This window comes from Megascapheus bottae, chromosome 21 (assembly GCF_031878675.1).
Source record: "Megascapheus bottae isolate mThoBot1 chromosome 21, mThoBot2.hap1, whole genome shotgun sequence".
NCBI lineage: Eukaryota > Metazoa > Chordata > Mammalia > Rodentia > Geomyidae > Megascapheus > Megascapheus bottae.
The window spans coordinates 10,653,472-10,676,175 of record NC_143529.1 but is presented as its reverse complement, the minus strand read 5'-3'; the positions used below and the strand labels follow the sequence as shown (position 1 = coordinate 10,676,175).

General features: G+C 39.8%; 1 protein-coding gene across 1 annotated transcript in view; it reads right to left on the bottom strand.

Annotated features, from left to right (window-relative positions):
* The window catches only part of LOC150048611 (aldehyde oxidase 4), a 57,369-nt gene extending 34,853 nt beyond the window's left edge, over positions 1 to 22,516 (bottom strand). Inside the window, exons 1-10 of the mRNA XM_090354355.1 lie at positions 22,460 to 22,516; positions 18,528 to 18,585; positions 13,780 to 13,876; positions 13,155 to 13,263; positions 10,475 to 10,601; positions 7,492 to 7,553; positions 4,626 to 4,709; positions 3,982 to 4,062; positions 2,078 to 2,222; positions 1,766 to 1,858 (exon numbers count right to left, since the gene is read on the bottom strand). Coding sequence (XP_090210481.1) covers positions 1,766 to 1,858; positions 2,078 to 2,222; positions 3,982 to 4,062; positions 4,626 to 4,709; positions 7,492 to 7,553; positions 10,475 to 10,601; positions 13,155 to 13,263; positions 13,780 to 13,876; positions 18,528 to 18,585; positions 22,460 to 22,516 — 913 coding nt within the window. The remainder of the gene's footprint in view (positions 1 to 1,765; positions 1,859 to 2,077; positions 2,223 to 3,981; positions 4,063 to 4,625; positions 4,710 to 7,491; positions 7,554 to 10,474; positions 10,602 to 13,154; positions 13,264 to 13,779; positions 13,877 to 18,527; positions 18,586 to 22,459) is intronic.
* Positions 22,517 to 22,704: the final 188 nt, after the last annotated feature.

Sequence of the window (22,704 nt, the reverse complement as noted above, 5' to 3'; positions counted from 1 at the left end):
CACAGTGACAAAACAAACTCATTTTGAATATTAAAAACCAAATCTTTTCCCCCCCCTCAGTCATGCAGGTCAGGCATTTTAGCACATTACACTTGAAGATATCTGAAGTTCATTACTTTATTGAGTTTTGTTGACTAAGTCAATTAAAAGTAATAAATTAATACTCATAATAATTTTTTGAGACAGAGTTTTGCTATGTAGCCCAAGCTGGCCTCCAACTTGTAGGTATGTGTCATTAGACTTGGCCTTATCATATATTTTTCAAGATTAGAAAAAAAAGATGCAGTAGGGATTGACGTTAAAAATTTCCATTGCCTGTTTGACCTTCTTCTCTAACCATTTTCATCTCTTCCTATTTCTCATTTGTCAAAAATATAGACACCAACTGCAGAAAAGTGAAGGAAAGAGTGATATGGTCCAAAAAAAGAAATGTACTCATTACCTAACATATGAAATGATACCTGCTCTGTAAAATACTTTAACAATAAAATTATATTAAAAATATAGACACCAATCTCTTCCTTGGCTCAGTTTTTTTTTGCATGTATGACCACTAGGTAGGATTTGAACAGTGATATCATACACTTTCAGCAATGATAATATATTCCCCAAGAGATTGAAATCTTATTTTGTGTATAAAGAACTAATATATATATACTGTTCAAAAAAATACACAATTTACCTGTGGTATCAAACTTTCATAGAGGAATGATGGGAGAAACATTGTGTATTGTTCTGTAGAGGGATGGCGATGAGAAAAGGTTGAGCAACAGCTCTACAGCGTCCTATCCCTTTATCCTTACTATCCCTTAACGAAATATTTCCTACACCTTCTTCTAACTTTCCCTCAACCTGGCTGACTTCCCTTGCTCTGTCTCTTCCTGTGAGTCCATTTGGATAGACATTCAAGCAGGTAAAAGTGAATGTGCCAACTGACTTAAGTCAGACAGGTCAGAGGGGATAACAAATTACCCACTTGATTTCTGCTTATTCATTCGGGAATCCTGTTTCATGTTTTTATAAGCTCCTGTAACCTATTATTTATTCATATGCTTGATATGAATAGAGGTTGGGGGGACCTGTTTTCAAAGAGCATTATTCAGTATATTATATGCACTACGGAGACTAAAGGTAGAGCCCTGTCTTGGCCTCACATTAGCTGTGTGATATTGGGAGGTTACTTTAGCCCTGTGGTTCTGCATCTTCTGTAGGAAAATGGAAATGCCAAGGCTATCTGCTCTGCTTGTTTCCCAGGTTGTCATAAAATTCAACTTGCTAGGAAGATAAATTGTGAAGAGTCTAAAAATAAGGAAAGATGGTTGTTCTTGGCTGCTTTTCAAATCTTGTAGCCAAGATTTATCTTTTTTTTTTAAGTAGGTGTGAGTGTGTGTATGTATAGATGTGGGGTGAAATTTGAGAAAATTTATGAATTAAGTAGTTAAAATGTTTCTAGACCCTTTCCTGTTGGTCAGCAACTGCCTTTTCTATTTTAGCTAGTCTTTCCATACCTGGCTGTGTGATGAGGCCTCTTTTTACTGTCATGGCTCTCTGACAAGGCTTAGCTAGTGGTAGCACCACTCGGTGCAGCTGAGTGAGTCTGTTGGAAGATGCTCACTGAGGACAGGTGGGTACCCAGTCACACACTTCCAATGACCAGATGAGGCCGGATATATGATGCATTCAAAAATCACCCAATGCATCTCATCAATTACTCATGGCCCCCGACAGCCAATGGTTACCTGTTAAGGAGAAAAGAAGATCTTACCATCATCTGTGGTATTTACAAAATATAGTTCTGGGATCCCTACTGGAGATATAAAAACTGGATAGAATTCATCTTCAAATTTCATGCTGGGACCTTAAGGGGTAATTAGAAAAAGAAGACAATAGATATAATAGAAGTCACTCAATGATAAGCTAACAGGAATACCATAATGTATGCAATTTATTTGCAAAAGAAAACTATGAAGCCTTCTAAAGGGCTATACATATTAATAAACGAGAAGAGTCTAAGAAGAGACTCAGATGTATAGATTCCCTAATCTAAATGAACAGAACATGCATAATGATCACTTACCCACTGTAGTGTTCCCCATCACGAGTGGAGCTTTGGGGAAATTGGCTGTCAGCTCTAGAAGGTCATCCAAGGTCACAGGGGCAATCCAGGTAGTCCTTTCACCTTTGAATGTCAGTCTTCTCTTATTTGGATCTTCTGCCATTCTCTGTAGAGAAATTGAGCCAATGTGGGTTTAAGAAAGGCCTTTGAACAAGCTGTGAGTGTAGCCTCTGCCTTGAGTGGTCTGCGAGTCATTGTAGCTTTCTGATGTGATACACATCTAGGGACCAGTCGAGAGTGGGCTGTGTAGAAACTAGCATAACCTCTCTTTGTGTTTACAATGAAGATGGCCTTTGAAGAAGCCTGTGGTAGAATGGAAGTTTCTTAGTCTGGAATTAAAATGCCAGGCTTCTTTACAGTTGTGTCATTCAAAGGAGACCCATCTGTGGGGATTTGAACAAAAATTGCGTATAGACATAACCTGCCTTGCAAAAACATACATTAAAAGCATATATAGAGGATGTAGGTTTTGTGCTTCAAAATTTTGGCTGAAATTATTGAATAAATCTCATTCAATTTCTTGAGAAACATAGAAAGTGATTTGGTTTTCAAACCTGCAATTTCTTCTTTTAAAGCCAGTCTCTCTGATGTTTCTTTACTCTCATGGTTTTAACTTTCCTAAAGGAGTTTTGTGATTCAATGTATCAATCTCCTTTAAACTCAGAATTACTAGATGTCTCAGAACGTATTTCTTCTAAAACCTCTCAAAACATCTCAAAAACATATCCTCTCGAAATACATCACACATTACCACTTTTGGGAAGCCATCCACATTTTTTTCTATAAATGTTTTGTAAGTTTTCCTATAATCCTAATAAATTGTACTTATCTTGAAAAAATCCAACAAATCATTCAACAAGTAGAATATAACTGGAGTTTTTTGTTTTGTTTTATTTTTGCAATGCTATATGTGTCAATATCTATCTTGTAAGTCTGTTTTTATTTAATTATTTTTTTTGTAGGTCATGGGGCTTGAACCTGGCCTGGACACTGTCCTTGAGCTCTTTACCCTACCTTTGAGCCAAGCCCTATTTCCCATTTTCTAGAGGTTAATTGGAGATAAGAGTCTCAGGTAACTTTTGGGCCTGGGCTGGTTTTGAACCTTGATCTCAGATCTCAGCCTCCTGAGTAGCTAAGATTACAGGCGTGAGCCACTGTGCTCGACAAGTCTATGTTTATATACATGTTTTTTTTCGGGGGGGGGGCAGTCCTGGGGCTTGGATTCCGGATCTGCACATTGTTTTTGAATTTTCCTGCTCAAGGCTAGCTCTCTATCATTTGAGCCACAGCTCCACTGTGCCCAGGCTGGCTTTGAACTGTGATCCTCAGATCCCAGATGTGAGCCACTTATACATAGCTTTAAAATATTAGTGTCATACTTTAAATGCTCAAGTTCTTCCAGGAAACTGAGATTTGGAGGCATCAGCAGAATCATCTTTCTCTTCCCTGCTCTCCTTGGGGTATGATAATAAAATAGTGTGGATTTTGCTATTCTCTTTTTTCCTATTGTGTTGACATAGCAGTTAATTATAAGAACATTGTAATTCCATGATTATAAGTATCATTTGATTCTTACTTTACTGGGGTTTTTTTTTTGTTTGTTTTTTACAAGTAGGACCTTGCGGTAGCTGTGTGAACCTGGCTGAATCAACTACTTCTGACTCCAGATCTTCAGCTGATGGGATTTAGTTGAAGTGCAAGCTTCAGTTATCTCTAGTAGAGTGGAGCAAGCCACTAGAAAGGGCTCTGTTATCTCCAGTGGACATTCTTCCAGTTCTTAATGCCCACAGCCCAGTAATTCCATAGCATACTACAAGAAGTTAAATTACCACATTGTCATGAACAACCAAAGTCAAGGGTCTTACTATCAGTTCAGGAGGGAATATTGGCTCCTGGGATGGATCCAAGGGCTGGAATTCATCTTCATCATACAGTTTGGTGCACATCTCAACAAACAAAACAAAACAGAAAAGAAACTTCAGACTTACAGAGAGAGAGCGAGCTATAGGAATCTTTCAGTATGAGACTTCAGAATTAAGACTTTTTCCTCTGACATTCACATTTTTGAGATTAAGTGAGGTGCCAGAGCCCGAGGGCATTCCTGAGTGAAAATTTCTCTGCCCTTCCAGAGTTGTGGGGTGGCTTCTCTGGGACATTTATTGGACTTTGAATTGCCTCCTTCAGTATCAGAAGCTGTGCTTCGACTTTCATAGTGGGTCTCATTATTATTTGAAGGTACATGTTAGCCTGAGCATGAAGTCTCCCTTCCTGCTTGTTGGAGAGCTGGGGATTCAGCCTAAGGCACACAGTCATCATTCTGCTAATCAAAAGCAGCCTGTGTATTCCCTTTGTGGGTGCCACAGGCCCCTTATGCTTGGAGTTCTATAAAGCTTTTATAACCAGAAATCATTTCATTTGCATATTATTACGAACAAAATTTCAAAAATGCGCATACATTTAGATTCATTTAGTGATTTTTTTAGAAATCACTAGAAAAGCTGATACTTACTTTTTCCTCCCTGCTCATCAAAGATTCTTTGTCTTGATCCATGCAACATTTTCCTGATCCTTTCATTTGACACACAGTTGATTCCTTAGGAAGCAATGAAGCTCAAATCAGCTTCCTTGGTTGGGTCTTAAAACACCTACCTGAGTATTCTGGTATTGTGCTGTCCCACAACCAAACAATTAGAGAATATTAGAGGGAATGTGCAACCATGCTCATGGTCCAGGCTTGCCAACAGTGTCACTTTAGTGTCATGGAAAGACAAAGGAGGTTAGAGGGGGTAGGGTCAGCCAATAGAAACTTCCTACTGGAAGTAAGGCAGGTACCTGGAGTTTAGCAGAATGTGTCGATTAACTCAAATAGATTGCTTCTGTCTCTCCCTCTCTATTTTACTGTAAAGCTGGGGATCAAAGCAGGGCCTAGCACATGTTAGGCAAATATATCACCACTGAGTTACCTCCTCAACAACCAGAGTGTGTCTCATTATCATAATGTTGAGATAGCATGTAACTTAAATAAAGTTCTAGAAGGAAAGTTACTCTTTACATTTCTACATACAAACTGGGTACTAATGGCTCATGCTCATGCTGTAATCCTACTTATTCAGGAGGCTGAGATCTGAGGATTTCCATTCACAGCCAGCCTAATCAGACAAATACAAGAGCCTCTTATCTCCAGGGAACAAACAAAAGGCTGGAAGTGGCCCTATGGTTTAAGTGACAGACACTAACCTTAGGCAGAAAAAGCTAAGGGAGAATGCTTTGGCCTTAGGTTCGAGTCCCAGTACCAGCACAAAAAAGAAAAAAAAATTCTACATACAAACATTAATAAATTAAAGCCTGGAATCATTCTTACCTTAAACTGTTTAAGCTTAATTTTCAAGACATTTCATGTAGAACCAAAGTAATGTTGTCGGTGTTAATTCACTTACTAGTTTCTGTAACCATCAAATTGATTATCTTGTTTGTCACTTCCAGCCCTGCTAAGCAAGTGGCAGTGTGGAGGCACTGCAGGTCTCCAAAGACAGGTCATACAGGAAGTCAAGGAGACCTGGCTCTGATTCCTGCTTTGCTCCTTATAAGCCAGGTTGAGCTTGTTAAATTAGAACAATAAAACTCATCCAGACAGGCTGCTTAGATTAAGTGTGGCAAAAGTTCTACAGAGTATCTGATGCATGGAAATTGCTGAGGAGATAGCTGGTATTTTCTCCTTATGAGAAGTAAAATTTGTGCACCATGCTGTGGCTGTGCACAATAAAGAAAATGTAGTATGGAGTCCAAAATAAGTGAAAAAGTATTTGTTTCTGATCATATCTTATTATTATTATTATTATTACTATTATTGCAAGGCTACATTTTCAAGTGAGGACACACCAGGCAAATATGCTAATCATGAGCTACATCCTCAGTCTTAATTTTTGCCTAAATATTTTCATCGATTTCTGCCTTCTGAAAATGATTTTCTAGTATTCGTTTGAGTCCTATGAAGAAACTGCTGTTTCTGTAGGTCAAAATGGTAGAATATTGATTATATATGACAGAACATAAGCAGCATCTTAGCTAAGAATTAAAATAAATTAGCTTTCCCTTTGTAAAACTTGTTGAAAATTTTCAGTAATGGCGCAGAAATATATTCTTTAAAGATTTTATAGCATGTGGAATGAATTGGTATATGTAGACTTAATTGTTTTTGATCAATAAAAATTACATCAAATTAATTTTTATGGGTCCTTGGAAAACATTATAGTAATATTTTGACATTTAACTACCCCCAAATAATTTATTTACAAACTAACTTCCTCTTACACCATGAATCATTCTCTCCAACTTTCTTTGTCCTTTTGTGTTTCCTCAGTTTCTTATCTTTGAAGACAACTTAGATCATTTCTGACTAGTCACTGTCTGCGTTTATCATTCCAGAAATCTCCTTGTTGAAAGTTATCTTATGGTTTTGTGTATAATATGTGGCATATTGCTTCCCTCTCCAGGCTTACTCTTTCTTCAGGTAGGTACCAGGAAATTTCCTTTAGAAATACTGTCTATACTCCTAGTTTGAGTATAGACAATGAGTATACATTTCTTAGTGGCTTTAAGTTAAAATTGCGGAGCCCGAAGTATATTTTTACTTTTCATTACCTCAGTCACATCAGTTTTTTTCTCTCCACTTTAAAATTTCTATTGCCTCTATCCACTGATTTATTTCTAACCATTCTCTTAGGACCTAGCTCAAAACTCCCCATCTCAGCTAAGCTACCTGTCTTTTCTCTATCCATCCTTTCATTCTTTTTAGTTCCTGTTCCTTTAAAATTTGTGTGTATGTATACAGGAAATATTGGGCTATTACTATGTTGCCTTTGATTGTGTTTTTGTTGTTTTTGTACTTAAATTTCTTTAGTAGAATATTGAAGTCATGGACTAAATTACATATGCTTCAGAAAGGTGACAACTTTAGAGATAAGCATTTAGATAAAAAAATTATAAAATACATGCTTTAAAATTGTAAACTATGGAAATTTTTTGGGAGGGTTGGTTGTGGGGCTTGAACTCTGGGCCCTTGTGCTGTCCCTATGCTCTTTAGCTTGAGGCTAGGGCTCTACCACATTGAGCCACAGCACCATTTCCGGTTTTCTAATGGTTAATTGGAGATAAGAGTCTCAGGGATACTTATGCTTGGGCTGGCTTTGTACTGTGATTAGAACTACAGGCATGAGCCTCTGGCTCCAGGCTACAACAATGGACATTTAATAACATCTGGTAGTAAGAAAAGTCATCATAGGGTTACTTTAGAGATTGTTGAGAGCAATAGATTATTTCATACAAAAATTAATTAGCATGGTAAATCTACAGAATGGATATGTATTTTGACTTACCACGCAGAATGTTTTCCCACTTTCAACAATGGGTCGGTATCCAGTACATCGGCACAAATTACCTGAGTAGTAATGGATAAAATTTAGGGTATAATATAGAAACAAATAACATATCTGTGTTTAATGCTTTTAGTGGAATAACAATCTTAGCAATCATATTTCTTTTTTGTGATGCTGGGTTTTAAACTCAGAATCCTGTGCATACTAGGCAGGTACTCTATGGACTAGAACTCCAAATCCACGGGCTAAAAGAAACTGAACATAGATTGTGTTGCTCAATAAGTATTTGGAACTGTTTTGGTCCAACATCATTTTCTAAGTCTGATGGAAAAGATGAGGAAGACTAGTATTTAAAAAAAAAGTATATTCCAATTTTGTAGCTACTATGAATGATATTTTGCAGAGTTTAATAATTTGAAAAAATTCTTAAAAATTGCATGTAATAATTGATGCAAGGATTTAAACAAAACCTGTGCATTAAAGAGATGGATAAATGTATGAAAGTAGTGACTGTGGTTGTCTGTTGGAAACAGAATTATATGTGAGTTGCTCCTTGCCTTTTGGGGGGGATGTGTTTTCATAATGGGAAAATCATTTTTATATTGTGAAGTATTTTGAATTGTTTTGTTCAACTATAGTTAAGCAATTTTGGAAGCCATGTGTATGTGGTGAGGGTTGGGCAGGTTGACACACCTCAAGAAAAGTGTTCTACGGAACCATGACACTGAGTCGTGTGGACAAGTGGGCTGTGGACATGCTCTTTTCTTTTTATTCCCATGTGAATAGTTTAGGGAGTTGTAGACACAGGAATGGTATCAGCTTTCATAAACTCCCATTCTTCCCTAAAGTGTAGGAAGAAGCTGGCATTTCTAGAACATAATTACAAGACAAGAAATTGAGGCGCTTCAGAGAAAATGAATACCTTCTCTGATAAAGCAAACATTAAGAACTAGAGAGCGCTAGTATCAGGTTTTTATTATTTTCTTCTTTGCTATCATTGGTGCTAAGTCTAACTCTACGAAGGACTAACCAAAGGAAAGAATGACTCCCTACTACTAGAAAGTTTGTTCCAATTATAAGAAAAGTAGATAGAAAAAAAAATCATGAAGAGACTAGATATGGAGCAGAGGCTTATATCAATTGCCCATTTGAGATTTTATGTGTCTACACTGAATACATTCCTTTGGATTTTATTTTGTTAGTTTTATTACAATAGAAACACAGAATTTGTCAATGTGGCCAACAATTATAAGTCTAGAATGATTACATGTAAATAGCCTATAGCCAAAATACACTCTTCAAGTTATCTACGCTTAGAGTATCGTTATCTGTCTCAACCTGCTAAACTTGACAACACCATCTCTTTCTTGGTGATTGTTAGGCACAGAATCTTGGAGGAAGCACCTTGCCTAAGACTCTTTGTATAGAGTCAGACAAGCGAGCTATCTAAAAAGGCATGTAGCTGGATGCCAGTGGCTCATGCTTGTAATCCTAGCTTCTTAGGAGGCTGAGATCTGAGGATTGCAGTTCAAAGCCAGTCCAGGCCCTAAAGTCTATGAGACTCTTATCTCCAATTAACTGCCAGAAAACTGGAAGTGGTATGGTGGCTCAGTGGTAGAGTACTAGCCTTGAGCTGAAGAGCTCAGGGACAGCGCCCAGGCCCAGAGTTCAGGCCCCATGGCCCCACGATCGACAACAAAAAAAAGGCATGTAATAAGATCTCTGATTTTCAGAGCTCTTTATATCTCATTCGTTGCTCATTACTTCACTGAGAAAGTTGATCCATTCCTCCATCTATTCATGTTTGCTTAAAATGATAGTTGACACCATAGAACAACATTTGAATAGTTCTTAGTCAGAAACTGAAAAATTGAGTGAAGTTGTTGAGTAAAAAAGGAAAGTGCTAGGAAATACGTATCTCTCAGTTCCACAAACACTTGAGTTGAATTTTTACTTAGTTTTATTTTGTAGCTTTTTATAATACTGTTGAGTTCCTGTACAGATTTCTTCATAGAGAGACAAAGCGTTTTCCTATAATATTTAGAGAGGTCTCAATTACAAGCTTTCTTCTAATAACTGGTTACCAGTCCTATTAAAACTAGGTAAGTTTGTCACAGAAAACCTCATTGTTAATACGCTTTCCTTTAGATAGAAAATTGTATGTTTTTTTTCACTTAAACTTGCTTAGCTTAGCAAGGCACTAGTAGCTTACATCTGTTATCCTCACTACTCAGATTGCTGAGCTCTGGGGATTGTGGTTTGAAGCCAGCCAAGGTAAGAAAATCTGTGAGACTCCTACCTTCAATAAATCACACACACACATACACAAAGCCAGAAGTGGTGCTGTGGCTCAAGTAGTATAGTGCTTGCCTTGAGCAAAAGTTGCTCAGTAACAGTGCCCAGACCCAGAGTTCAAGCCCTAGGACTAGCAAAAACAAACCAACAGAAAGTTAATAGCTTACCCCCTCTCCCCATAGGACATCATTCACTCAATGTGCTTATGAGAACAGATTGTTATTTATGATCTCCCACTCGTATTGCAATAATCATCCAGGTTATAAAGATGTAAAGTATCAGAAAGTCTTTTCTCTTTGCAAAATTAATTTCAATAAGTAATGTTAACGCACAAGATTAATTAAAAAAAACCAAACAGCAGCATGGTGTTCCTCTACCCTACCTGCGTTTCCACATTAGGACAAGATTGGAGTGATAGCTTTAAAAACAACCTACTCAAGTGCCTTCGCAGGGTGACAAAGGGAAGGTTTGTAAAGAAGTCAATAGGGCCCCAAGTCCTGCCATTACTGCTGCTCAAATGAAGACAGCCCTTTGTGGGAAAGCTGTGACAGACATAGGTACCGCAGAGGCTGGGTGTCTGTACCTAAGAGCTGTGGCACAGCTCTTGGCTCATGAGCCAAGCGGTAGATTTCCAGGTCCCTGCCTTCCTTCCCCCCAAGGCTGGCTGCACAGGGCTGAGGAGGCTCACCTCCAAGAGCTTCGGTGATCTGTTCGGGTGTGGGCTCTGGGTGGTTCCTAAGCAATGTGTAGATAGACATCACCATTCCTGGGCTGCAGAATCCACACTGCGTGCCGTGGCACTTGGCCAGTCGTTCCTAGGAAACAACCATTTAGTCTTCACACTTAAGGCCACTTGCTTCCCTGCTTTGCATCCCAGCCAGCAGCACAACACAGGAAACTTTAGCTTTTGCACCACACTTTAGTTTTGGAAATCAGATGTGTAGTGTGTGTGTGTGTGTGTGTGTGTGTGTGTGTGTGTGTGTGTGTGCGCGTGTGTGTGTGTGTGCGCGCGTGTGTGGTATACTGGCACTGGGACTTGAACTCAGGGTTTCATGCTCTTGCATGGCAGCCACTCTACCACTTGAGCCACAGCTACACTTCTGTTTTTGTTTTGTTTTGCTGGTTAATTGGAGATAAAAGTCTCACAGACTTTTGTGCCCAGGCTGGGGCCTCAAACCTTGATTCACAGATCTCAGCCTCCTGAGTGGTGAAGACTACAGTTGCAAGCCATCAGCTCCTGACAGATGGATATTATTTTGGCTCCCAAGAAAAACTAGAGGGATTAAGATACTTCTCTGTACATCCTGGTTTCTTTCCCTGTGGGGAATAAGATAAAAGCCTTGGGGGTCATTCTCATGTGACTTTTGTCCTTTCAGCAGTTGGTTTGTGGTTTCACACTGGATGATCTGTTTCATTTTTCTTCATTTTTAAAATCGGCGTAATAATGGTTATGAATGAATGTGCACAAACTAGTATTGTTTTTGGCAAGTTATTTGAATATGCATCTATTCTCTAGAATTTTTTAAAACAGGCTATAGCATTTTTTTTTTTGCCAGGCTTGAACGCAGGGCCTGGGCTTTCTCAAGGCTAGCATCTACCACTTGAGACACAGCACCAAGTCTGGCTTTTTCTGTGTATGTGGTACTGAGGAATCAAACCCAGGGCTTCGTGTATGCTAGTAAAGCATTCTACTACTAGGCCAAACTCCTGGTCCCAAGATGATAGCATTTTTGATGGATCAATGATGACACCGTCTATATAAATTCTTTGGAAATTATGAAATGCTGTATTATTGGGCTAGTCATGTATTTAAGTTACATGCATTTAACATAAGAATACCATGACGGAATCAAACAACAAACAACACACACGAAAAGGAGAGTGAGAAATGTTCATTCATAGCCTTGAGTCTGTCTGCTCTCCACAGACAGGAGTCCTGACTGTGTATCTGCCCCATGCATCTCTCCAGGTTGCTTTTGCAGGCTGGCTGAGATGTGATTCAAATGTTTCCAAATGAACATTTTTGAAACAGTCCGGCTCCTTAAAATCAAAGCCAAATACTTTGTGACTCAACTGAAGGCACAGACATTTTCCAGCACAAGAGGACAATGTGGCTGTGTTGGATTTACTTCTAGGTGTTGCTTCTAGGTGACACATAAAGCTGGGTGTTGATGTGCTAGTGGATATTTAGCAGCTGGTCTCTGAAATGGGGGCAAAATCCACTGCTTCCAGCTTGCATTCCTAATTTTCAACTTGCATTATACAAATACTACTGCCACCATGGCTGATTTAATTTAATCCATTAGAGAATTACAAATATACATTATATATAATATATATAACTTAACTTTAACAATAGATGAGTTTGAAGACTAGCTTGAGAAACTGCCAATTTAACAATGCGCTCTTTCTAACAAGCCAAAGCAACAAGAAAAGTCTGCTCCAGGGCAGAGGGAACATTCTAGTTTTGTACTAACAAGATTTGAGAGGAACTAACCAGGCAAGTAGAGCAGAAATTGCTCATGTAATTAAAGTGATGAGCCAAGTATAGGTTGAGATGGTAAAGAGAGCATAGTTGTTATGTCTTGAGCAAGTAGCAATCAAAGGTAAAGAGTGAACTTCTAACCTCCTGTTAAGAGGAACAGTCTCAAGAGCAAAAGATTCTTTATCTTCCTTTCCCTCCTTTTCTCCTCTCGCTCTCTCCCATCCTTCTTCCTTCTCTCCCTCAGGTTCTCTCTCTGTCTCTCGGTCTCTCCTTCTTGCTGTCTCTGTTTCCTTCTCTCTGTCTCTGTCTGTACCTCTCCCTGTCTTTTGAGTCTCAAGATTTTGATATGTATCTCAGGCTGGTCTTGAACACTCAGTTCTCTTCTTCCTGGTTTTCAGCATTCTCTTTCTATGTACTGCCTTTAAAACTCATTCAAAGCATAAGTTCCCACTTTACTATATTGAAGCAGCATTGCCATTTCTTCAGCAAATGCCTTGTTAATCCAGCTATGCTTTGTTATAGTCTAGTGTATGGTCATGTGTCGGACATTTGAAGGGCACTAGGCCAGTCACAGCCTTGCTGTCAGAGTGCAGTGAGTTTGAAATGTATGGATGATTTGTGATTTCTTGTCTGATTTTCTTCTCTGGTCAGATTAGACTATTCTTTTAGTTTAGGTCAAATATAGAGATGGGACTGAGAAGCCCTCTTGAGGTTGAAATGCATCAAAGTAAATAAAAGACTCTCTGAAAAGATCCCCAGTTATGAATCTTACAAATCAAGAATTGAAAACATAAAGGATTTCAAGTTTGGTGACAGAATGGGAACAACCAGCATTATGGGGACACCCATTCCAGCTCCTGATCTCAGTCACATGGTTTCTTACCTGCACGGGGTGAATTCTGGTTTTGATGCTTCCGATACCTTGCACGGTGGTGACAGCCATCCCATACAGAGAGCAGACCGGCACCAGGCATGCTGTTGCTGGATAGTGACTGTAATGGGGTTATGTAAAGAGAATACATTGGACTCGTGAGAAGTGAATGACATACCTCAGAGAGTTATTTTTATTGGAGAAAAAGCACAGGACTATAGTTCCCTAAGCACAGAGAAATAGCTATAAGACTAAAACTATAAAACAGAAATGTTATTATTTTATTTTTTTTACTCTAGGTCAAGGAAGCCATTCTAGGTGAAAGTGATACTTGCTCAGTGCTGCAGCATGATTAGCTCTTTAGGGCCAAGAATTCTTCTTAGCATATGAGAAGGAATGAAATCTCCTGCCAAGACTAGCACGTATTTGCCATTCTATTCTTGCCTAACCCTTACAGTGGAATGACCCATTCATTTTGTGGCAATAGAGAGGAGACACTCCAAGAGCTTGGGACCTGGGACAAATAGATTCTTCTGGACAGAACATCTGGGGGAGAGATCTGGAGGCAGTGTGCACATGGAGGCTTTCTGGCCCTTCTCACACGTTCCCAGATTAGAGCCAGGCTAACAAAGGATACTGGATCTTCTTGGTCTTGGGGTTATATCTTGACAGCATCACCGTGCAGGCACCACAGCCCCCTCCTCCACAGGCATATTTAGTGCCTGTGAGATGTACTGGAAAGAAGAGTCAAGGCAAAGGCTCAGTAGCTTTGGTTTTCTCATTTCTCTCTGGTGGACACTAATAATAAGCAACACATTTTCTTGAGTCTTATGCCACGTTGGTTACAATTGTTGGCTTTCAGAGGTGGCTTGGCTTTTTGCCGATAAATGAACTTATTCATGAAAGTGAGGAGAAATCCTTGAGATTCCTCAATTTCCCTGAAAAAAAAAATCTCTGGCCAGAGGCATTTCTGAATGTAAAAGTATGTCCAGAGTTTAAAAAGTTATTGATATTTACTGTATTAACTTGTGAATAAAAGGTCTGAGGCAAAACTTTGTATTCAAACACATCAATATTTCTGCAGTGAACTGGATAGATATTCACAGTAAGCAGGATATGCAAAGTCTACATGAGTCTTACATCTTTTTGATTAGGGTTTGCATCTGAATGTGTTCTGTAAAAGCTCATGCGTTTCAACAGAACTCAAGATTGGTTGCCAGGAGATCCTGAGGCCATGTACTGTGTCTGTCATTGCTGTGAAAGGTGGTGGGAGGTGATTTTCGTGCCAAACTGGAATACCCTTTTGGACCTACTGAGGCTTGACTTTCTCTGGCACAGCAATTAGTGCTTTTCCTTTCTTCTGGGCTTAGAAAGGATTAGTTTAAAAATTTGCTACTTGAGCATGTCAGTAACCCATGTATGTTTTGGTTTTCCTTGAAGATTATATTTGTGTTTTTCCCCCCACAAAGGGGGAACAAATAATATATGCAAAGACTTAGCTTGAAGTTCCACTGGAATTACATCTACGAATCTACTAGAATTTGCTTGGGAGCGTTGCTGGGTGCAGTTTCAGAAAGATTTCATGGATGGAGCTCATAATTGGTTTATGGGGAGGCTAAGAGTCACTTTCTTTTGGGAAATTGCTATCAGTGAACAAGGGTCAGGACTCTTCCTGTTTCTGGGGTATTCATTCTGTGTAGCTGACCCAAAGGGCTAGACACCACTCTTTTCTCTAGTTCCCAGTCAGTCAGCTAAGGAAGGTCAGGGCTGCTAACGCTACAGCGAGGTAGGCAGGCGTTTGAAAGTAGTGTGGGTTTGAACTCCCTTGAATGGGATGTAGAAGGTGGTGAGTCCTTTCCCCCTGCTCTTGGTGTCCTGAAATTTCCAAATTAAGAATTCAATCCCAGTGGTGTCTGGCTCAAAGCTGGAGGTCACTCTTCACTTTGTCGGAACTTAAAACCACTCTGTGATGTGTATTTTTTTTTAAAGCAACTCTGAATAAAAAAGTGTTAAAAAAGATTCCACCAGCTGTTTGGTCCTCTGAGACCCCAGCTGGTTTGCCGCTCCAACCCTCCACCCTCTGTAGAAAAGCTGAGTTGGTTTCTTTTACATTCTGTGGACTTATAGTTAGGCAGAGTAACCAGCTAAGATAGAGGATCCTCTGTTAAATTTGAATTTTAGATAAACATACTTTATTGTATGTGTGTTCTCTACATTCAAATTTAAATTTGAATGGGTATACTTTAATTTTATAAGCTAAATGCAGGATTCATACTTAAGTGGAACACAATACATACCATGTGTTTTGTTTGTGATTCTTTCTGTAGAAGAGCTTTGCCAGTGTTGCTGAGATACAGTTTGGCAATATATCCAGAAGTTCTACTTCCTGGAGCTAAACAGGTAGCCACAAGTGCAGACCTGATCCCAAGCTTCAAGAATCTCATTGTTTCTTTCTCCTTCCTTTCTTGTCACTTACCATTTATTTATTTATTGCCAGTCCTGGGGCTTTCTCAGGGCTAGTGCTCTACCACTTGAGCCACAGCACCACTTCCAGCTTTTTCCATGTATGTGGTACCAGGAATTGAATCCAGGGCTTGCTAGGCATACACTCTACCACTAGGCCACACTCCTGGCCTCCTGTTGCTTACTTTTACCTTTTATTATCCATTGGGATAAATTTCTTTCAGCTTCTCAGAAGCAGTATGTTCTTGTGTGTGTGTGTATGCGTGTTTGCATGCATGCTAGTACTGGGGCTTGAAGTCAGTTTGGACAGAAGACAGGGTACCAAATAAGACCTAGTAATAGCACACAAGCGCGCGCACACACACACACACACACACATACACACACGTGTGTGCGCTAAAATATATACTTGCGGAGTACCTAGGAAGTGTCAGTAACTATGTTAGGTCCTAGGGAAAGTAAGATAATGCTAACCACATCTAAAAGCACTATTTTATTACTCTTCTATTCTTGCCTTGATAAACTTATTTAAGAAGTAATTTCTATATGGTAACTTTTCTGTCCACACTCGATCACTCTCTACTTAATCCCCACAATCTATTTTCCTGCCTCCCTTGACCTGTGGTCAGTATGGCCTCTTACCACCCCTACGTCACTCCAATTCCAGACAGGCCACACTCCTCACACATGCCACCGAGCTTCCTTTATGCATCCTAAAATAAAAATGCTCATCTTCATCTTTTCCTAGAGACTGGCTGAAAACTCCTAGACTCTGCAGTAAACAAGGCACATCCAGCCCTTGGCAAAGACACAAGAGCACTCCACCTCACTAGCATTTGTCTCTGTACATTCCTTGGCAAATATAATTACACAAGTTTGCATAAATCAGACTCTTCTGACACTTCAGGTCCCAATTTGTGACTGAAGGTCTGCAGTGGAGAGGGTGGTATTATTTTTAATATAGTCCTTCCTCCTCAAAAGTCCTCCTCACGTAAGTAGCTCCCACGAATGGCTAATGTTTGTAATTAATATTTGTAAATAACCACAGATTTTTTTTCCTCTGCCAGAAAGAATAGTCACCTACTGCACTTTCCAGGGACTCTTGTGACCATTTCTTTTATATCATTAGTCATCACAGGGCTTGCACTCAGGGCCTGGGCCCTATTCCTGGGCTCTTTTTTTTTTTTTTTTTGGCCAGTCTTGGGGCTTGAACTCAGGGCTTGGGCACTCTCCTTAGATAGCTTTTTTCTTCTTCTCAAGCCTAGCACCCTGCCACTTGAGCCACAGCACTTCCGGCTTTTTCTGAATATGTGGTACTGAGGAATGGAGCCCACCCAGCGCTTCCTGCATGCTAGGTAAGCACTTTACCACTAGCCTACGCTCCCTGCCCGATTCCTGAGCTCTTTTGCTCAAGGCTAGTGCTCTGCCACATTGGAGCTCCATTTTTGGTTTTCTGGTAGTTAATTGGGAATAAGAGGACTTTCCTGCCCAGGCTGGCTTTGAACCTTGATCAACAGATCTCAGTCTTCTGAGCAGCAAAGATTGCAGGCATGAGCCACCAGCACCCAAAACCTGTGGCCCTGTCTAAAACCCTGCTACTAGGTTCCTAGTCATAATTTTACAATATTCCTTTAATTTGTGTCTCCATATCATGAAAACTTCAGCTTCCCAAAATACCTGAGTTTATTGCTGACTTAGGATATGGTCACACAATGAGCAAAATGGTTTGGGGACTGCCCCATATCCTTTCTACTGTTCTACTCCCTCCCTGCCCAAGGGCTGAGGCTCTTTGAGGGGCTCCGCCCCCGACTCCTTGGTGCCCTGTGGGACCTGATCCCGAGTGGCCTCTCCCTCAACCTTCCCCAGCTTTATTTTCAGCACTGTGACAGCGCAACTAGGTGATGCACGTCAAAACACAGAGGGTCCCCTTGGGACAAGGAAGGTGTGGCATGATAGAGTTGTTTAATCCTAGTTGTTGGCATCGGTAAAGCTGAGCATTTGGGAGGTCTCAGAAGGATCCCCAAACACTGGTCATTCACCTACCCTTTACCACTGTAACCCTGACTCTTCATTCAACCTACAAATCCTATCAAGCACTGGGTATTCAGAGGTAAGCTAGACAGACAGGGCATCTGCCCCCTGAAATGTGATGAGTCCCCTGCTGTGGGGTACATGGGGGGAGGGGCGGAGCACACTTGGCAGACATAAGGAGGGAAGGAATAGATGAGGGATGAGTACAGATTTTCAAGGCAAACTGAAGTTTGAGTCAAGTGAGTTCCAGGCCAGAGCCCAGGAGCTAGAGGCAGAATATATTGCTGGTTGGTCCCTGGTAGCTTACACCTGTCAACTTAGCTACTTTCGAGGCTGAGATCTGAGGACAGCAGTTTGCAGTCAGCCCAGCAAACGCTGAACTATTTAAGCTATCATCTAACCCTTATGTTTTATAATTTTGAAATATGCTAATTAAACTTTGATAAGGATTATGAAAGGGTGTAGGATAAATCTAAGTAAAATCTTACAGTCTAGCATTGTCAGTAATGTGCACTCTTCAGTACTTGGCTAGATAGATTTAGGCTTTTAGGGTGTGTGTATGGGTGTGTGTGCACACCAGTTCTGGGCTTGAGCTCAAGGCCTCACACTCTTACTTGAGTATGATGTTAACATCAGAGTACACGGGGTTCAAATGGCATCAGGTTATTTCCTAAGTGGGCATGCTCATGGTTTCTTTTATTTCTTCTTTAGTTAAAAATTATAATATAAAAAACATGAATAAACAGATATGCTCTCTAAATTCAAATGAGATTCTGCCAACGAAACAAGGTTATTATCTAGGGTGATTCCAAGTGGCCTTCTTGATAATTTCTAGCATGGTAACATTTTTCCTACCCAACTCAGATTGATTACAGCAAAATGAAAGGATACAGCATTTCCTCAGGTAGAACAGTAGATTGACTTCTGGATCAGCATTCTTTTCTATTACCTACATTGTGAAACAGAGGAAAGAATTGTAGGAAGATAGAATCAACATATTGTAGCATGTGTATTCATGATCTGTATTGATGTTTCTTTTCCCAGGGGAAAATACGAAAGGTATCCTTTAGTAAGACTTGAAATCAAGACTTGAAGACTTGTCAGTCATGGGGCTTGAAGTCTGGGCCTTCAGCTCAAGGCTACCGCCCTACCCCTTGAGCCATAGTGTCACTTCCTGAAACCAGAATTTTGAAGAAATATATAGTGGAACATTATTTCAATGTCTGATTTTCTAATATGTATGGCAGTCATTTACCTGACTTGCCTGGAAGGGACCAGGTGGAGAATAGAGGCGTAGATTCCACATTGGCTACAGAAGGTCATAGAAAAGGTTAGCCAGAGATTGTCTAAACCAAAGGTATTTCCCTACCACTGCCACTAATTGATTCTGTGTTCCAGTGAGAGGGTAAGTGAGAGACACAGTCATGACCTACCCCACATGCAGACTCCAGGCTGTTAGAGCCACAGAACGAAGCTAGCACTTGACAGACATAAGCTCAGTGGTAGTGCCTACCTAGCATACATACAAGCTGGACCTGGATTCAGAGCTCACTATTGCCTCACCCCTCCAACAAAACAAAACAAAATGAAACAACAAACAAACAATTTTAAAAAAAGCAAGAAGTAGAACTGTGGCTCAAGTGGTAGAGTGGTAGCCTTGAGCAAAAGAGCTCAGGGACAAAGCCCAGGCTCTGAGTTCAAAGCCCCATGACCAACAAAAAAACAACAAAAAGTATTTTTAAAAAAGCATGTTGAGTTGGTATTGTACAGAAATTAATAGCCATATTGGTTTAGAATGTTAAACTTAATTTTTTTCATTTGTACAAGGTAAACATACTGTACTAAATATGTAAGGTCTTATCTATGTTGGTTTGATTACAGAAACTCAAAGTATTCTCTAAATAATGAAAAAAAAAAAGCTAGAGCCCTTGCCTCATTTACTGGTCCTGGAGGGACCCAGGCAGGAATAGGGAAAATCAGAAAACTACTTACCTGGAAGGGAAGCAACACCATAATCAAAAGGACATCATTGTATTACAGTGTTGCATTTTCTTTGCTTTTTAAAATTCTTACCACCTTAGAATAAAGCTATAAGCTACAACATTTCTTCATATAATATCTTCTACTTTCATTCTGCATTTTCAGTAGATTTTTTTTTTTGCCAGTCCTAGAGCTAGAACTCAGGGCCTGAGCACTGTCCTTGGGCTTTCTCAAGGCTAATGCACCACTTCCAGCTTTTTCTATGTATGTGGTACTGAGGAATCTTTGTGCATAATAGGCAAGCACTCTACCACTAGGCCAAACTCCCAGCCCTACAGGCAGAGAAACAATGGAAATAAAGCATTGAAGTTATATCCTATGTGGCTACAAAGTGGGATAAGAAGTACTATGATTTGCCAGTCTTCCCAGTATTGGGGGAGAAAAAGTCTGCTGCCAAGTCAATAATCAACACTTTCCAGTCACTCAGGAAGCCCAATGAGGCTGTATTTAGTTTACCCCCATCCCCATTAGTCATGATTATACTTGAGAGCACAAAATACGACAATGTTCCCCAAAAACCAAGAGAAAGGCAAGATTTGACTTGGGAAAAATTAATCAAAGATGCCAATGTAGTTCTGTTAGAGTAAATAGATGGCATTCTTAGCTATTTAACATTTCAGGAATCACATGAGTAAATCAATCTGCTTTGTACACCATTATTATTGTTATTATTGCTATTATTGTTATTATTTGCCAGTCCTTGCCTGGCACTTGAACTCTTGATATTCTTTTACTCAAGCCTAGCACTCCACCACTTTAGCCACAGTGTCACTTGCAGCTTCTTTTTAGTATATGTGGTTCTGAGGAATTGAACCCAGGGCTTCTTGCATACTAAGCAAGCACACTACCACTACACCACATTCCCAGCCCCTCTCCTTTACTTTAATAGGTCATCTATTTAGGCTAGTAATCAGAGAGGTACACATGAGGCCAACAATGAGACAGCACTTTGCACCCAGAGACAAACAAGGTGGAGAAAGTATGGTCTGTGCCAAGTACTGGCATATCTATTTGACAAATCTTGTCTTTACAAAGGAACAGCATTCATTGTTTTTTTTTTAAACTGTGGGAAATGTGACTTCTCCCGTATTTTCCAGAGTCACTTAGAAGGACCAGTGAAGTCATCTTACTGCAGTTTCACACGAAGTTACTTCCTAGTGCTGGTGAGGAGGTCCATGGAGGATGTTCATGAAACATTTTGGGAGTGAGGAGGAATTGGGGCCAACCACTGTGCTCACCACTATGGCAGTGGGTTAGGAAGGATTAACACACCTTGGAAAACCCTGAATGTGGAAGTCATGAGCCAAGTGTTCAACACATGACCTGCACAGATCTCAGAAACAGTCATGATTCATTAACAAACAAAAGGAGAGTCACCACGTGTGTCCCACCATTTGTGTAAGTTAAGAACACACACATCCATGGACATCCAAGACATACATTTCAGGCTAGGTCTCTATGTAGAGGGAAGCATTTAGATTTCAAATGCACAAGAGTGAAAATGCAGGGGAGAGAAGAGAAAACCTAAAAAGATAAAAAAAAAAAGAAATGATATGAAACACAAGCTGTGTGCATCCGTGTGTAGGTGTGGTTGTCACAAGCGTTGATGGGAGGTGTGTTTCAGCTGACCTGCACCCCCAGGTCTAAAGCAAAGAACAACCACATCATCCTCAAAGAGGGGTAAGTCACCTCCTTTGTCACCTCTAACCTGACTTAGAAACCTGGGAAATAAAAAGGGGTAAAACTACCAAAGCAAAGGCTTCGAGTCCAAAAGGCTAAGTCCCAGAGAGAAAACATCATTCTAGCCCAACATTTAAGGGTAAATAATTTTTTTTCAACAGGAAAAGCAATGAAGGCCATTCCCTCACACAAAGTAGAGTTCTTAGCTTTGAACTTGCTACAAATTGTCCCTTAGCAATGATTTCTCTGATGTTCTATTTAGGTTTCAGGTCATCCAAGCTTGCTAAACTCAGACTTTCTTTGTGCTTTTGACTGCCTTTTTCACTTTACATCTGTAAGTTCACAGTTTGGGTTTTTTTTTTCTTTTTTTCTCTCTCAGAAATGATTGTTGATTGCTATTGATGGTCACAAATCACCAATGATTTTAGCCTCTGTTCAAGTTTCATTCACTCCTCCAGATATTCATTTTATCATTTCTTACTAGTTTGTTTTTCTAATTGCCCCTAAAGGAATTCAATGTTTATTCAGACTTTGAAGCACCTCAAACTTACCATGTTTCATTTTTGGTCATGAAGAACAACATTGAGAATGAATGTCTTCCGTAGAGGACACAATCACCTGCTGACTGCAGAACCCTGACAGGGACCCTTCTGCCACCAGGCTGAGGAAACTTTCATAAAGATCAAACATCACTGCAGAGTTTTATGCTACTATCTATGCTACAGACCACTTCCATTGAAATAGCACTGATGATTTCAAGTAAAGCCAGTACTTAAATATAGGGTATCACATTGCCTTCTGTACCTGTATATGTAAGCCAGCTTTCAGAATTAAATCTCATGGTAGCAGAACAAGTAAAAGAAGAGCTATATTTTAAAAAAGATACCAAAAGAAAGATGAAAAACAAGCAGAGACTCCTCACCTTTTAATAATTTGGCAGAAAAAGAATTCTCCCCTCTATTTATGACTTAAAAAAAGACAGGAATGAGAGAGAGAGAGAGAGATCAAAGACTAAAGACATGAAAATGCTATCATAGTGAAAAGAATTCTTGGCTTTTATCCCTGATGTATAAAAAGTCATAGTAATCATGTCATAAACTTACCTTTCTTCCATTCACAAAGAAAATCAACTCATCAGAATTGGAAAGGGAAGGCATCATGCCCCAAACAGAACCAAACCAAACCAACAATTCCTACACTGGGATAGATTGTTTTTTTTTTTTTTTTCCTTAAGCAGAGATGATAGGTAATAGCTTGGATGCCTGTAGGCCTGGAGGAAGCCAAGCTTCCAGACAAATTCTGGGTGTTTTATAGCTATCCTGTCAGCTGATGAGCACTAACCAACCAA